The sequence below is a fragment of the Calypte anna genome, chromosome 3 (assembly GCF_003957555.1).
Source record: "Calypte anna isolate BGI_N300 chromosome 3, bCalAnn1_v1.p, whole genome shotgun sequence".
NCBI classification, from domain to species: Eukaryota; Metazoa; Chordata; class Aves; order Apodiformes; family Trochilidae; genus Calypte; species Calypte anna.
The window spans coordinates 49,689,698-49,705,529 of NC_044246.1; the positions used below are offsets into that span (position 1 = coordinate 49,689,698).

The following is a 15,832-nucleotide window of genomic DNA, read 5'->3' on the forward strand; positions in this document are numbered from 1 at the left end:
CTATCTTGCTGCAGATGAATTGCCCAAGCAAAGGCAAAGGGACAGGAAGCAAAGGGGGAGGAAGAGTTCCTGTAGGTAGGTGCTGCCATGATTTAGTCCTCTGCTGACTTGCACTCGGTGCCACACTTATGATGCCTCCTTCTGCTAACACTAATGTAGGAGAGAAGTCTGGGCCTTCTCTCTGGCATAGCCATCCTACCAAGACATTGTGTGGTTATTCCTGGTGTTTATATATTGGTCTTCACTTAGGTAAAGCCAACAGCATTCAGGCTGAAGGGAGATTTGTGACAGTGAAATCTGCAGACTTAGACCTCCCTCTGCTTCACACAGTCCAAGAGCTCTATTTTCCAACCCCCCAAGTACAAGATTTAAAGTCAAGGATAAGAGCCCAGAAGCCAAGGGCAAAATTCAGACCAATCCAGCAAGGTCCACATCATGGCAACTGCAGGTGCTGACCTCTGCAAGGCAAATGCGTGAAGGAAAAAGTGAACAGACAATCTGATTCTGTCCTTTGAATTAGTATCATTAAAATGTCTTTCAGTATGTCACTCCAGAGCCCATACATGTCCTTCAGGGAGATGAGGAATGCTTTATTTACTATTACTCAAAACTGCAACAGTGCTGACAGCTAATGCAGTTCCTGTTATGCAGCCCTGATCAGATAACACACTGTACCACTTACAGTTTTAAGTGCTAAGCACTTGCTGTTCAACACTATCGTTCTGCTTCCAAAAGCAGTCGTTGTGTTCTGGCTTGCAATACATCTCAGATCTGAGAGGAAGAATTAAATTTCTTCTACTAGGCTGTCTCTTTTTCTACGTGTCAATTAAAGTAATGTTCTTTATTGTAAAAAAGTCACTTCTTCTTATAGCTGAAATGTATGATAATATTAAAATAAGCATCATAAGATGCAAAAGACTAATATGGGTCTGAAATGCCTGCAGCAGCTTCAGACTCCAGTATTGCCTATATGAGAAACCAGGGTCCAAAAACACCAGCACTCAGTCCACGCAACCTGTGGCTGACTGTGGCAGTGAGGACCTCCCTGGGAGGGCAGCTGTGACAGCATCTCTGTGGTGGTGAACTCCCACCATGGCTGAGAAAGAAGAAACTGCAATCTATATTTTCCAAAAACTTCCACCAATTTCGAAAGCATTCGTGGCACATACACCAAGATTGAAACTTGCAGGTGGAGACCCTGAGCATCTGTTGAGCTTCCACGCCAACTCAAGCTGAAACACACTGCTGGGTGATCATCCCTGTTAAAGAAAATTCACACATTTTAAACTCAAATCAGAGGCACTGTTTTTGAAGCTGGTATACCTCACACTGGAGCAGCTTCCTGAACTACCTACATCCCTTTTGCAGGCTACACAACCTGGCTTTTTAAGAGTATAAAGACAAATGAAATTCCAATAAATTTTACAGAAGATATTAATAAGTACTTTAGAAACAGAGCCCTCAGCACATTTCTGAGCTAGTCTTCAAAATACCAACAGAGTCAACTCAGAAAAAAGGTACCCTTAGGAGGAGACATCCAACAAGGCTAAGCAAGATGAACTTCATAAAAAGGTCATTTCAAAAGATCCAGCCAGTGTAGAAGCCCACAGTCCCTAAAAGGCCACATTTGAGAATAGAAATTAGGCTGCAAAGTTACTCAGTGATTTGAAAATGTAAATACATAGTTTTTCCTGTCTGATAAATATTAACATATCTAACTTGCAAAGTTTGGCTGGGCTTCATTGGAAGAAATCAGGTCAAATTTACCACGCAAATTTACATACTGGTATAAACAAAATAATCTCTAACAATTACAGAGACTAATCTTACCTGAAGTGACATTCAACATCATACATAGCTACCATTATTTCTCCAGTCAGTTAGCTCAGACTTGCTAAAAAGAAAAAACTAACTCAGCACTGGCTTTCAGTCATTGCATGACATGCAAGAGCTCAATACTGCACTAATATTTTCTTCACATGCAAATCTGTCCTAATGCATTATGGAAATAACATCAAAAACATGAGACATGCTAACTACAGTTTGGTTGGGTTTTGTCATTACAAGGCTCTAAAAGAGGTAAAGACAAAACGGTAAAGTTTCCACTGTTCTGGGAACTTCATGCTGTGGACACTCAGTTTAACACCTGAGGGGTCCAATTAGCCAAGCTCCTAACATTTGTGATTCCCATTGGTAACCTGCCTGCATCCAGATCTACAAGCCCCCAAAACAAGGGACCTTACATTTGTTCTTCCTGCACCTGAGAAATTTGGGTTTTTCACTTTTTTATGAGTGTTTTCAGTGTGCAATTATGAAACAAAATATGTAAGACACAGCAGCTGTAGTAGCAAGCAAGTCCCTCTGTGAAAAGGATCTGCTATGTGCTGTTCAGTTTCTACACTGTCAGTCATGGAGAATATGAACAAAGAAGAAAACCTTCCCAATGAGCTTAAAAATGTTGATGAAAAAGGGCTTGAACTAGCATCATTTGGGTTATGACAGCATCTTCACTAAGCCTCCATGGCTAGGAGTCCATAAAAAAACTGCCTATTACTCAAGAAGGCCACATGAACAGGTAGACAAAAAGCTACCAAATAGAGAGCAGTGCTTTGTGAACTCCCCATAGGCTACAACCTCCATCCACGAAGAGCACGAAAACCAGGGGTCCTGATCTTATCCCAGCAGATAAAACACATTGTCAGCTCTGCTGAACATGGTGCTCTGAGAGTGGAAAAACAGAGACATCCACCTCCTTCTCCCCCTTCTAATCTTCCCACAGCAGGGCTGCAGGAGGCTTCATCCCTTGGCAGCTTACCCAGTGTGCTAAGTACCTTCCCAGGGCAGTGATATGCATTACTGGAATTACATTCACTCGTCAGAACAAGTAAGCAGGCCAGGCCCCTGATATGCTAGACATTATGTTGATACTAAATTGGTGATATCACTCACAAGCTAATAAGCTTTGGAGCTTCTAAGACAAACAGGTTGGGAGGAAAGAGTAAAAATACATACAGTCAGCCTAGAAAGCAAACAAAACATTCATCATGCTTCACTATAGCCCTGGGCTCATGGTTTCTGTTACACAGAGATTTCCTGATCATAGTGACAGCTAGGAATGGGAATGAAAGCATATTTAGTTTGATTGCTTTTTACAGGAACAAATCAGGATATATATATATATATCCTGATTATACATGTGTATATATATATATATATATATATAGTCCCTGCCCATGGCAGGGGGTGTGAAAGCAGATGATCTTTAAGGTCCCTCCCAACCCTAAGTGATTCTCTGATTAAGTCTTCGTGCTTCCTCAGTAGCTGTGGGAAAGCCAGAAAGAGGAACACTGCAGTCTTGAACTGTTTTTCCAGGAGAGTCGGTTTTTTTCCCCTGCCTGTTACTTTTCTATGGTACACACTTGCACAATTTCTGCCTTTACCTCCACTTATCTGCTACTTTGTCTCTAGTTTCAAAGAACTGACAATCTCTTCGTTTCCCATCAATGACAACAACTCACTGTAATGACCAGAACTGGAATATCTTTTACCTAAGGGAAATAGCCACCTATCAAGACTGGGACCAAGCCTCCTTCTTCTGAGTACATCTTGGTCTACCAGCTTTCCCTTGAGAAGAGTAAACAGGATTCCCCAGGAACAGCAAAACTCAAAGACTCCAATGTTCCCATTGAAGTCAACATGAATCACAGCCAGAATGAGGCTTATTTTGGTTGTGAAATCCCTTTTAGTAGCCAAGCTGCCATCTCAGGCTACCTGTGCCACTAGGGACAGGTAGCACCTTCTTGGTCCTTTCCAGCCTCAATGATTCTGTGGGTCTCACTCCTCCAAACACACAGCCTGTATGATCAGCCAAGAGAGAAGAAATCCTCCTGAAGCATGAGACATGTTAGAGACAGGCACCTTCCAAAGCAACTGCATGCCCCTGGCCTATGAAGTGGGTGTAAAAAGGTATCCCCTCCTTCTTCAAACTGCCTGCATCGCTGCCTCACAACTTTGTCACACAGCACTGTCCCCATCCCAACCTGCTGCCCAGACAGGCAGTTCTTCCCACACAGCCCAAGAATTGCAATTGCTCAAGTTTCTTTAAAACTTTGCAAGCATCAATAAACAAGTGTTCCAGCAGCAGCCCACTGCCCAGTGAAAGTCACAGCTGCAAAAGTCCTTACATGGAGGTTTATTCAGACTATAAAGTGGACTTGCAGAATATACAATTGCTCTTACTGTCACTACACTTCAGAAATCTGCTAGGGCAGGGTCAACATATCCCAGTGCTGCACAGCCCACGGGGCACCACTTGTACTCCAAGGAGAGCCAACATACTGAATAAACTGTTTCAATAAACAAAGGCAGAGTCCGCATCAGCCACCAAGTTTCTACAGGTCACAGTGTCCAAAAAAGTGGCCATATTCCCCTCCTCGCCTTTTGTTAGGCAATGTTATTTTCTTGCTGGTTAGTTTGCAGTCCTGCAAATTACATTTCCTACCTGAAGTACCAATGGAAGATAAGTCTGTGCCAGGCAAAGGGATCTGCCCATTTTCTGGGTACATCATGACGAACAACAACAGACAGACAGACAGATAGACTTGCTAAGACAGACAACCTCCAGAAAGGAAGGGCAGAAGCAAGCCTGCTTTTAATTTAATAATTTAATTTTTTGCTTCAGACATTGGAACGGGCTGCCTGGGGAGGTGGTGGACTCTTCGTCCCTGGAGACATTTAAAAAGCGACTCGATATGGCACTCAGTGCCATGGTCTAGTGACTGTGGCGGTAGCTGATCAAGGGTTGGACTCGATGATCTCTGAGGTCCCTTCCAACCCAGCCTATTCTATGATTCTATGATTCTATGATAATCAAATTTTTAAACGTGATATGAGAGATGTGTGGTGCAGACCACACATGGAGCACAAATGTCTTTCCTATTGCTTATTGTTACCTCTTGTCCAGGTACAACAGCCCTCTCCTCCACCATCAGCACCAGATGCAAATAGGCAGGGCTCTCTGCCTGCCCAGCATTTACCTGCTGAACACAGAGGCATGATACAGGTTTCTGTCAACCAAGGTCTCACAGAATTTATTTTGATGGAAAAGCACAGGTTGTGGAGAAAGCTTCTCATACACCCTCCCTCATTATACAACTCACTTCCAGACCGTGCACACTGCTAACAGGAAACTGTGAGTTCATGAAAACAAATGAGTATGCAACTTGAGACTGCTTCAGTAGCTGCCTTCTGCTGTCATGGATTTAAAAGACATTGCCAACTGGTACACAAAGTTGAGTGTTATTTATGTGAATCAGCTTTGAATTACTCGGCATTTGCGCATGATTCCGCTGAGAAGTTGACTATAAACTGCCAAAGTCAGTGATCATCCCTGTGTGGGACCTATGGAGCCTAGACAAAAGTATCATTAATTAGCCCACTGCTCCTGCTGAGATGACTCCAGCACTGACACACATATCAACTGCATGTCCTCAAGCTGCCTGGTACATTTTTGACCAGATCTTCATCTTGTTTAGCTTGAAGTAGTCCCACTGAGCCCAGCAGAGTTACTCTAATCTTAGACCTGATCTGAGCTTGTTCTGATCCAGGCATTTCAGCAATATAAACAAGCCTTGCCTGTTTACTGCCTAGACACCAGCCTGGCTGAGCTTGCAGGAGGACATAGGAGGCTGCCCAGGGTCAGCCTGAAGCTCCAGGAAGCTTTTCACAAGAGCATCAGGCATACTTTTGCCCATCAGCAAACTATTTTCAGCAGCAAATGAGTGGGACATGGAACAATCAGTAGTTATGGAGAATAGAGCAGAGATTACTATAGCTCACACACACAAAACCAACAGAATTTAATCAGCAGAAGGATCATAGCAGCCCCCATATCATTAGAGCCCCAAAATACAAAACTGGCTGCAAACACTATGAACCACCGACTTCTAACGTCACTGTGCTTTTACTCAACTGCTTCTCCATCCAGAGTGGAACTGAACCTGAGTTCTTAGAACAGGACAGAACAACTAGAAAAGCTATGATATTTACTTCAGACTGCTGAGTATTTTGCAAACCACAGTCTGTAATTTCTTCATGAGTTCAACAGCTTAACGTAGATGTTTCCCAGCACAGGTCTTCCTCAAGTCACTAAGCTCAGCAAGAGTTTCAGTATCACATGTCTACAGAAAGTTAAACACAGTGAACCACATCACTGAAAGTTGATGGGTCTTTACCAAACTTTTTAAAATTAAGGAGTCCTTTATTTCTCAGGGTTTGTCAGTATGATGCTGCAGTGGTGAGCTCAAATCAATGTAAAGTCTTACAGCCAGAGGACAGGAGAGCCCTAATGCAAGGTTCGCCATAGCGAACTGTGTTTGCCATGGCCACCCTGTACTGAGGTAAAGTGGTTCACAGCCCTCTGTATAAATGGTGTGACAGCTCACAGCAAAGCACACTGTGTGGAGTATTCAGACATGGAAAGAATTCCCCAAGTGATGCAAGAAATCCCCTAAGTGTCTGCTTTTGGAGAGCACCTCAAAGCCCTTCTCTCCAGGGAAACCTTCCTGCTCTAAGGGTAATACAGCACTGATGTTTTCTCTGGCCTGAAGCCTCCCAACCAGCCACACAATAAACTCCAGAAACAAATGAGCTTAACATAAATAACTAATAAAAATATGCCTATCCTCAATATAAGATAACCCACAACAAAAAAGTTTTATTCAAAAAGAGAATCACAAGAAATTCTAGAGATTTTGGTTCCCATGTGAAAGGCACACGGACACTATGGTGATGGGCATTAGTATAAATTTTAACAGATAGTTGGCCCACATAGTTTTTACTCCAAGGAGGGAATAAATTCTCCCCTGGGATCATGTAAATGATTGGAAAGCTCCAGCACACAGGGAAGCTGTGCTGAGGGAATGCTGAGGCTCATAATCACGTATCAGCAGAAGGCTGCTGTGACAGACCTCTGCCCTCTCACTGCAGCTGTGTCTGACAGCAAAGATGCTGCCAGCCCTCACCCCACCTCCCCAGGGTTGGTGCAAGACTTACCACTCGGGGCTTCTGATGGTCCAGGGTCTGTAGGAAGGCTGGTGTCTGGTCCAGCGTGCGCTCAGGATCACTGGAGATGTCCTCCTCAGACTCCTCCCAGGATGAAGAGAAGCCAGTGGAAGAGGCTGAGGATGATGACAGCTTCCGGACAGGCAGGCTGCTGGGGGGCACAGCACCCACCTCCTCCTCTGGGCCACCCAGGTCCGTGATGATGACAGCAGGGATGCTCCCACCAACAGTTGGGCACTGGCCTTCAAGTCCTGTGGGGGTGACTACCACCTTGCTTCGCTGTGGTGCAGTCCCTGATGGCTCCGAGGGGCTGCTGCCCTCCACCAGCCCTACTGCAGGGACCACCACCGCAGGCCTCCCTGGTGTCTCTGCAGTGCTTGGCAGGACTTGCACCCCACCAACACTGGGCACCTCACTCTCCCCGTAGGCTCGTGGTCGGGCTCCAGTTCGAAGTGCTGCCACTGGCAAGGTGGGGCTGGTAAGCCAGAGCTGGGATGACTGGGGGCTTTGTGGCAGCTGGGCATCAGAGCTGTGTGCCTGGATGTGTGCCTCAAAGAGACCCCCTTTCTGATTCACCTGGTCATTGTGCAGCTCCTGCTGAAGTTGCCGTGCTGCGGGGGGTCCTGGCTGCCCCTCTTCACCCCAGCTGCCCTGCTGCCCCCCAGGGCTGCCCAGCTGCCGTGGGGGCTCCTGGAGTGGTGGAAAGAGGAAAGTGGGGCCACAGCATGGAGAGTGGGGTGGTACAGGGGCTGAGCTGAAGATGGGAAGCGGGTGGCAGCTGCTGGGTGTTTCTGGGCCTCTGGGCAGCACTTGTGTGGGAGTAGGTGGCGTCTCGCTCCTGCTACTTGTCACCTCACTGTTGGTATTCATCATCACCAAGCTATTGAGCGCATAGCAGTACACGGCCATAGTAGTCAGCCAGGGTGCACAGGGGGGCCACTGCCGCTGCACCCTCAGCCCTCAGGCTCCACAAGGCTGGCAAGGACCTCTCTTTGCCTGGACCAGCAGCATCACCAGGAGGCAGCAGGGGAGATGGGCTGGTCCCAGCACACAGCTCCATAAAACAGAAGGGCTGGGGAGAGAAGGAGAGACAAGTGGTGAGAGTAACTCTGTGCATCCCCTAAGGTCACCTTCCAGCTGTGCACAACTGGCCAGACTCTTCCTTTCCTGTGTGTCTCCCCCAGTCCCTACACACACTTGTATATATCCCCAGTGTGCTACTCCTGGGGACATGGCCAGCCTGGTTGTCAGAAGGGTCTGACCTAAGAGGAAATGAGGTTTGGGGCTGCCTCTCCTCTTTCCTACCTTCCCTCTCCAGATTGCTGGTTGATGCGGGTGCAGCAAGGGTGTCCAAAAAGACACACAGACATCAGCTGCTTCAGCAAACAAATTAGAGACCTACAGCTCACTGGTGTGAGCTGAAAGTTGTCAGCTTTCAAATTTTTGTCCCTAAAGCTGACATTCTCTGAAGAAGGAAAAAAAGCTCAAATTTGCCACCCTGCAGTTTTTTTGTCCCCTAAGACCAAGACCAAGCCTCAAGCATGGACTTCTGTTCAGTGATACAGGTGAAGGCTCTTTGGTTGCATTGTTTTGTATGGCATGAGACCAGATCTCCACTACATCCTAAACCTGCCATGTGCAACAATGTGAGTTTACTCACCTTCATGCAAGCCCTATCTAAATGCACCTCCCCTGTGCACCTCTGCCTCCTGGGGCATCAATCACTGCAACTGCCTCCAATTCACTGTCCAGATCCCACATACAGACACGTGTGGTTTGTCCTGCAGTGTGAGTGAGCATGAAAAAGACTGCTTCTGCGGGTGTCTCTGTGCTGTACTTCAGTGTGCCTTCATGTCAGTTTGCTCTGTGCCACTGGAGTTACAATCCCCATCGCATGCTGAGGCTTAGGAGCCCATGAGATCTATACAAACATGCTGCCTATATGAGTGTTAACCCTTGTTTATGCACGTATGTACTGACTCTGGCTATGAGTACACAGAGTGGCTGGAGAGTAGCCAGGCAAAAAATGACCTGGGAGTTTGGGGAAGCTGAACATGAGCCAGCAGTGTGCCCAGGTGGCCAAGAAGGCCAATGGCATCCTGGCCTGTATCAGGAACAGGTCCAGGGAAGTGATTCTTCCCCTGAGCTCAGTGCTGGTGAGGCCACACCTTGAGTACTGTGTTCAGTTCTGAGCCCCTCAGTTCAGGAAAGATATTGAGGTGCTGGAGCAAGTTCAGAGAAAAGCAATGAGGCTGGTGAAGGGACTTGAGCACAAGGCCTGTGAGGAAAGGCTGAGAGGGCTGGGGTTGTTTAATCTGGAGGAGGCTCAGGGGAGACCTCATCTCTCTACAGCTACCTGAAAGGAGGGTGTAGCCAGGGGGGAGGTTGGTCTCTTCTCCCAGGCAGATACCAGTAAGACAAGAGGGCATGGACTTAAGCTCTGCCAGGGGAGGTTTAGGTTAGATATTAGGAAGAAATTCTTTACTGAGAGGGTAATCCGGCACTGGAATGAGCTGCCCAGGGAGGTGGTGGATTCTCCGTCCCTGGAGGTTTTTAAGAGACTGATGTGGTACTCAGTGCCATGGTCTAGTAACCACGGAGGAAGTGGATCAAGGGTTGGTCTTGATGATCTCAGAGGTCCTTTCCAACCCGTCTGATTAAAAAAATAATAATAATTTAAAAAAAGTTCTTTGGAAGCACTTGTGTGCAATGCCGTCAATGCTATCCCTGTGAGGTAAATGCTCACAGGTCTAAGCGCAGTCCTCAGTTACAGGGTACCCAAAAGGCACCCCATCTCTCCAGCAGAGCCCTAGTGGTGTGGGCAACGAGTCCCGCAGGCCTCCCCTGCACCGCAACGCTCCCAGTACTCTGGCTAGGTAGTGAAAGTGAGTACCGGCTCAAGGTGCTTAGCCAGATTTGGGGCGTAGGACAGATCTGCCCGCCCCCACTTCGCCTCTTCTCTCCCCAGGGCCCGGCTGGCAACGCGCACCGGATCACCGCGGCCCCCCGCCAGGCTGTTCGGGGTTAAACCCGGCGGAGGGAGGGTCCGCGACCCCCGTCCCCTCCGCTTACCTGGAAGCAGGACGGACGGACGCTCACCCTCAGTGCGCGCAGCCTGGCAAGGCCGTGGCGCGCCGGCGGCTGCGGGGCTCTTCAGAAACCATCTCTGCGGGCGCTGTGCGCGGCGGGCTGCCCCGCTATCTCCGCGGATCCAAAAAGGCTGCCCTCGCCCCGCGCGGGTCGTGCCGAGCTCTCCCCCTCCAGGCTTCAGCGGCGGCGGCGGAGGCTGCGCGGGTGGCTCCGCACTGAGGCCAGGTCTGCCCAGCGGCCCCGACGCCAGCTTCTGGTGAGGCTGGAAAGGCGGAGTGGTAGGAGGAGGAGAGGGAGAGGAGAGGCGAGGAGGAGAAGGAGAGCGGAGGGAGGGGGTAGAAGAGCAGGAAGGAAGTTGAGAGCCTATCTGGGGTTGAACTCGGCGGAACAACTTTCTTTTTTTTTTTTTTTTTTTTTTTTTTTTTTTCTTTTTTTTTTTTCTTTTTGGCGGCGCTGCTCGGCTGGACGGAAACACTAAAAAAAAAAGTTTCCATTGTTAACAAAGAAAATTTAAAAAATAAAAAAACACAAAACAAACCACCACCGCAAGGGACATCCACAACCCAGCCACCCTCCGCCTTCTTATGGCCTTTGTGTGCCTTCCTTAGGTACGGCCATCAAGGCAAAGGGCGGTGCCTGCCGGAAAACGTGATGCTGAATGGCCGCTCGTCCCCACACACCCAGCTCAAAGGCACGGAGAAGTCCAGCCATTTCGTACAGAAACCCCTTTCCTCTCAGCGGCTCGGTCCTGCTTCTTTTCGGCACACTGGTAATTTCCACCACGCCAAAGTTGGTGCAAAATGCTTCCTGAGGAACTGCAAAGCTTGGATGAGCACGTCCTGTGGAGGGGAGATGACCACAACAGCCCTAGAGGCGAAACATCATAATTGTAAGAGCATCCAGTCACTGCAGCATCGTCCCAGCTTTAGGAAGGGCTGTAGCTAACCTATCCACAGCACTCCATCCTTTCTGATCCAGAGTGGGCCACAAACAGCACTTTCTCAGCTCCTGTGGCCCCCAGCACAGGTCAGTCTTGGCAGAGGGAGCCAAGGTGGCAGAGGTGGCTGTGATACAGCATGATTTCTGTATCAAGATAACTTACTGGAAATTGTTGTCTGTCAGCATTTCAGAAGAGCAGGCTCCACAACTGGCTAATTAGTATTCAAGGTCGAGCCCAGATGGCAGTGTTGAGGTTGGTTTGGACTGGCCAAGAGGAAAAACAAAACAAAACAAAACAAAACAAAACAAAAAGCAAACAAAAAACCACCCAAAACAAAACAACAAAAAACCCAAAACCCAAACATAAAAAAAATAGAACTTAATAGAACTTAAATTTGTCTCTGCTAGAATTTCACAGGTAGGAACTGCTGTCACAGTGGATCAGCTTTTTGTACTTAAGGCATAACCTTAAAAGCATAAACAGAGGAAGAGAGTTCTCTGAATCTGCAGATGTAGATGGACAGACAGACAGACACACACACACAATAAGCTTATGTTTTTCCAATAAAAGAAATGCTATTTTGAATTCACTGCAGGAAAAGAGATTTTTAGACTCTGCACTCCAGTGTATTTCCTCTGCATCTGTGCTTGGTCAGGAACTGGTGTTTCATGACATGATGTGATCAGCCTTTCTGAGAAAAGTGACCCTGGTGAGCATAATGGCACTATTCGTGGGTATGAGCTTCCTCCTTTCTGCAAGTATCTGCAGATTCTGGTCATTTGGTGCTCCCAGGCCCTCATGCCTGCATATGCACATCAAAAAGTAGGAAATTTTGAGAGAAATAATAAATCCAGAAATACATGGAGATAAACAGGTATGTTCCTTTTTTAAAACAGTTGAACTATGCTATGCTAACAGCATCTGCATGCACTTGTAAGCACGACTGAATATTTGTGCTTGTATTGACTGTTTTTTGGGGTTGTTTTAAGAATATTTACAGCAGCATAACCACAACAGGTGCATAAAGCTTAGAGGCACACAGATTCAAGCACCATCAGATATTCATCCTGTCAGAACAGGACAAAGGAACACTGAATCCACTGCAGCATGTTTACTGATACAAAACTCCCAAAGGCAGATGTGGCTTTAAAAGCTTACGTTTAAAAGCACTTCGGTCATGTAATAGAGAAATGCAGCATCCAGAGCCAGAGCTGTTCTGTGAGTATTATATATACAATGACAAGCATTTATTTATGAAGTGTCCTGGTTTGGGCCAGGATAAAGGTAATTTTCTGTCTTGTACTTTTGCTTTCAGCTAAGTCTCTTGTAAGTAGCTGCACTTGCTGAAATTAACAGCAGGTTTCTCAGACAGTGTCTGCTTCTAGGACTGATAACACTCAATGCTTATAGTTACAGGTAGAGACTGGTATGCAGAACCAAGGACACTGCTCAGTTCTGAGGAACATTTTGCCTTCCGGAAGGAGAAAAGGAGTAAAGAAGTCCCACCTGCAGCCCTCCTTTGGGGAGGAACAGACACGATAGATGGCTAAAATTGACCGAACAGAGTATTCCATCCCATACACGTCATACACAGTATAAATTTGAGGGATCACAAGAGTTAAGCCCCTTCCTGCTTCCCCTTCTTCACCTGTCCCTGTTTGCTTCAGCATCCTGGGAGGATTCTGTCCGTTTGTCTGCCTGTGGTCCTGATCCATGCCAGCCCATATCTGTGTGTTCCTGCTTCCAGCTCCCGACTGCTGCTGACTCCAGGAGTCCAGCCTGGACTTTCCCAGGGCTGCCCTGCAGCCTCGGTGGTGATGTGAGAGTTATTGGGAGAAAGGGGGGAGAAACATGGGATCAATTTTCCTGTATATTTGTATATACTTAGTAATTTTTCCTATTCATCATTACTGTTTCATTAAAGTTGTGTAGTTTAGTTTCCAACTCATAAGTCTCTCTCCCTTATTCTCTCTCCCTGGGAGAGGATGGGGATTAATAGAGAGCATCTGTCATTCAGTTTAATTGCCAGGCCAGTGTTAAACCGTGACATGAAGGAAGCGGATAATAAAACTGTAAAGAGGAAGAAAAGTTGAGGGATAAATCCCTTTTCTGAATGAGTAGGTACAGGAGGGAGATAATTGTTTCCAGATTGGAGCCAGGTAGCAGGGCACATGGTATAGTGAAGAAAGAGCAGACAGCTTTTAGCACACTTGTTTCCAATCAAGTGGAAACGAAGCATCTTGACAGTAGCCTAAGTGGAAAAGCACAAAATGAGACAGGTTGTTAGTCCTATCCAGGAACAAGGATGGAGGCACGATGGAAGACAAGTTTCTTTCATAGATGTCCACAGGCACCAGCACTACTGTAGCTGCTTGATGTTGCCAAGAAACCCTCTCCGTGGCTTCAGCACTGTGGCATCAGGTGTTATACAAAGAGAACAAGATAAACACTCTGACTCCCTTGTGATCTCAGCCTACATTTTTCAAGTAAAAGTCCAATGCTGGGTCTTAAAATATCTTGCTTCTGCTTCAGCCATGTTAATGCTTCAGCCATGTTAATTTGGATTTATACTTCCTTCTTCCAAGGAAGATCATTCCACTGTCAACTTTTGTGTGCGCAACTTATCCTAGCTGAAGAGTGACGACCATTAAAATGAACAAGATCCTCAACTTAGGAAGGGCACATATCCACTGCAGGATGTATTTAGTCCGGAAATGAAGCAATGACAGACACTTAAAAAAGGTAATGGAGCTGTCTTACCTATGTAACTTCTGCAACTGACACACTGGCTATAAATGTTGGAGAAAGACAACACTTAATCACCCCTCAGGACCTCTATGTATTTGAAGCGAAACCTTTAAATTATCATGTCTTACTTGAAAACAGTTGTCCCAAATGTGCTTGCAGTGCCCAGGAAGCAAGTGTGTGTGGCTCAGTTGAGCTTACAACTTCTGCTCCCCTGGGCCTGGGGCTGCTGAGTGCTGTGGGGTGGTGGCTGCCTGTAGGAGCAGCAGGACAGGCCCTGCCAATTGGGAATTGGGAATTGGGGAGAAGAGGAAGTTTGGCTGCCGGTGGGACCTGTGGCTCTTGCAGCAGGAGTTCCTCCACCTCACTGGAGCTGGACAAGTGGAATGTTTGGGCAGGAGGAGACAGCTGTGCAGGAAGCAGATGCTGGATAGGAAAAGCAGACAGAACAGCCAAGGCTGTTTAACTAACTGCTTTCAGCCTCTGCCATGGCCCTAGCTAATGTTTTGCTTTGACTGATGCCAAAACCTGCTCCCAGGCACAGTCCTCCAGGGCTAGGGGACCCCTGGCAGACCAAGGCTGTACTGGTGACCCTCTCAAACACAGGCAGAACTATCCTTTGCTGCTTCATACATTCTCTTCTCCTGGACTTAAGGTCCTGGTCCCTATCTCAAGGGTTGTCATGCTAAGCTCTGGGAAAGTACCTAAAAGGTTTCCAGAGCTTGAAAGTGATGACAGTGACCCTAAGAAATGTCCGTAAGCACCATATCTACACATAAGATTTTTTGGAGGACATTTAAGACATCTTACCAAAAAAAGATCCTGTACCACAGAAATAACTCCCTCCATGGAGAAGGGAGAATGGTTGCATTCTAGATATTCGTCATCCTATTCCCTTAAATTCTTAGAGGCACTCAATCAGTATGGCATGGACTGCATTATAAAGCTAGAACAGGACAGAATGGACCACAGTCTACTCAATATTGATCAAATTGTAAAAACAAAACAGGAAAAATCATAACAATTTAATCATAAAACAACTGCAATTCTAAAAAACGCTCCTCCTTTAATTCTTACTTTCTTGTAAGATTAATTTAAAAAAAAAATATTACTCTGTCATGTTTTGGACTGACTAGGCAAGACAGCCTTCACTGTGTTTTGAAGGAGAGTTTTCCATACTGTCACTGTTCATTCAATTCAGATCAAAAAGACTGTCAGCATCCTTGCAGGAGAAGTCAGTATTTTACTACATTTCCTCACCAGTGAGTTGAATCTCTCAGTCGTGTGAAATACAGAAATAAGTGGATAAACAGAGTAATTCTATAGTCAGCAGACTTAGTGTTTATGCCAGTGTGACAAAGGATAAATCCAGCTAATGTTTTACAAGAAAAAGAACCACAGAGGACTCAAGAAGAAACTCAATACTGAATTACATGCTGAGAATTATCTACATTCAGGTGACTGTCACAGTCATGGTATGCTCCTAGTCTGTCTGGGCTGTCAGGAAGAATGGAGGCCTGAGAAAAGGGCTTTGGACATTTATCTTGCACCAGCCATTTTGCATTGCTTCAGTAGTAACACAGGACAGAAGGATGCTGGTTTTCCCAGCTCTCAGCAGCCTCTGATCTGGGTTAACTGGTCATTTGCTCCCTTCCTGCTATCCCAAAAGAATACATATAATGGCAGAATTAAGCAGTGACTTGTAAACATCTTTTTTGTGCAGCTCCTGTTTAGGGAGCATGAACATGGCATTGTGCAAAGACACTCATAGCAAGTTGGTGTAATTAAGGTCTGCCTGTGTACAGCACCCATGTGTGCCTGAGCTCTTACATCCATCTGGACCACAAAGGAACCAGTTTTGTTCTTTGGAAGCCTCCTCCATACGTTCCTGCCTGCACCTCACGCTATGATGCTGCACCAATTCACATGGCCCGGGGCAGCCCAAAAAGCCAGTGAAAGATCTCAGCAGTCTGTTCCTGGCTCTGCCCCTGCTGT

At 46.6% G+C, this 15,832-nt stretch overlaps 1 protein-coding gene across 1 annotated transcript in view; it reads right to left on the reverse strand.

Moving 5' to 3' along the window:
- The window catches only part of LOC103528018 (inositol-trisphosphate 3-kinase B), a 63,981-nt gene extending 53,497 nt beyond the window's left edge, over nucleotides 1–10,484 (reverse strand). The window contains exons 1-2 of the mRNA XM_030447916.1: nucleotides 10,135–10,484; nucleotides 7,054–8,134 (exon numbers count right to left, since the gene is read on the reverse strand). Coding sequence (XP_030303776.1) covers nucleotides 7,054–7,971 — 918 coding nt within the window. The 5' untranslated portion in view covers nucleotides 7,972–8,134; nucleotides 10,135–10,484. The remainder of the gene's footprint in view (nucleotides 1–7,053; nucleotides 8,135–10,134) is intronic.
- Between the last annotated feature and the right edge of the window lie 5,348 nt (nucleotides 10,485–15,832).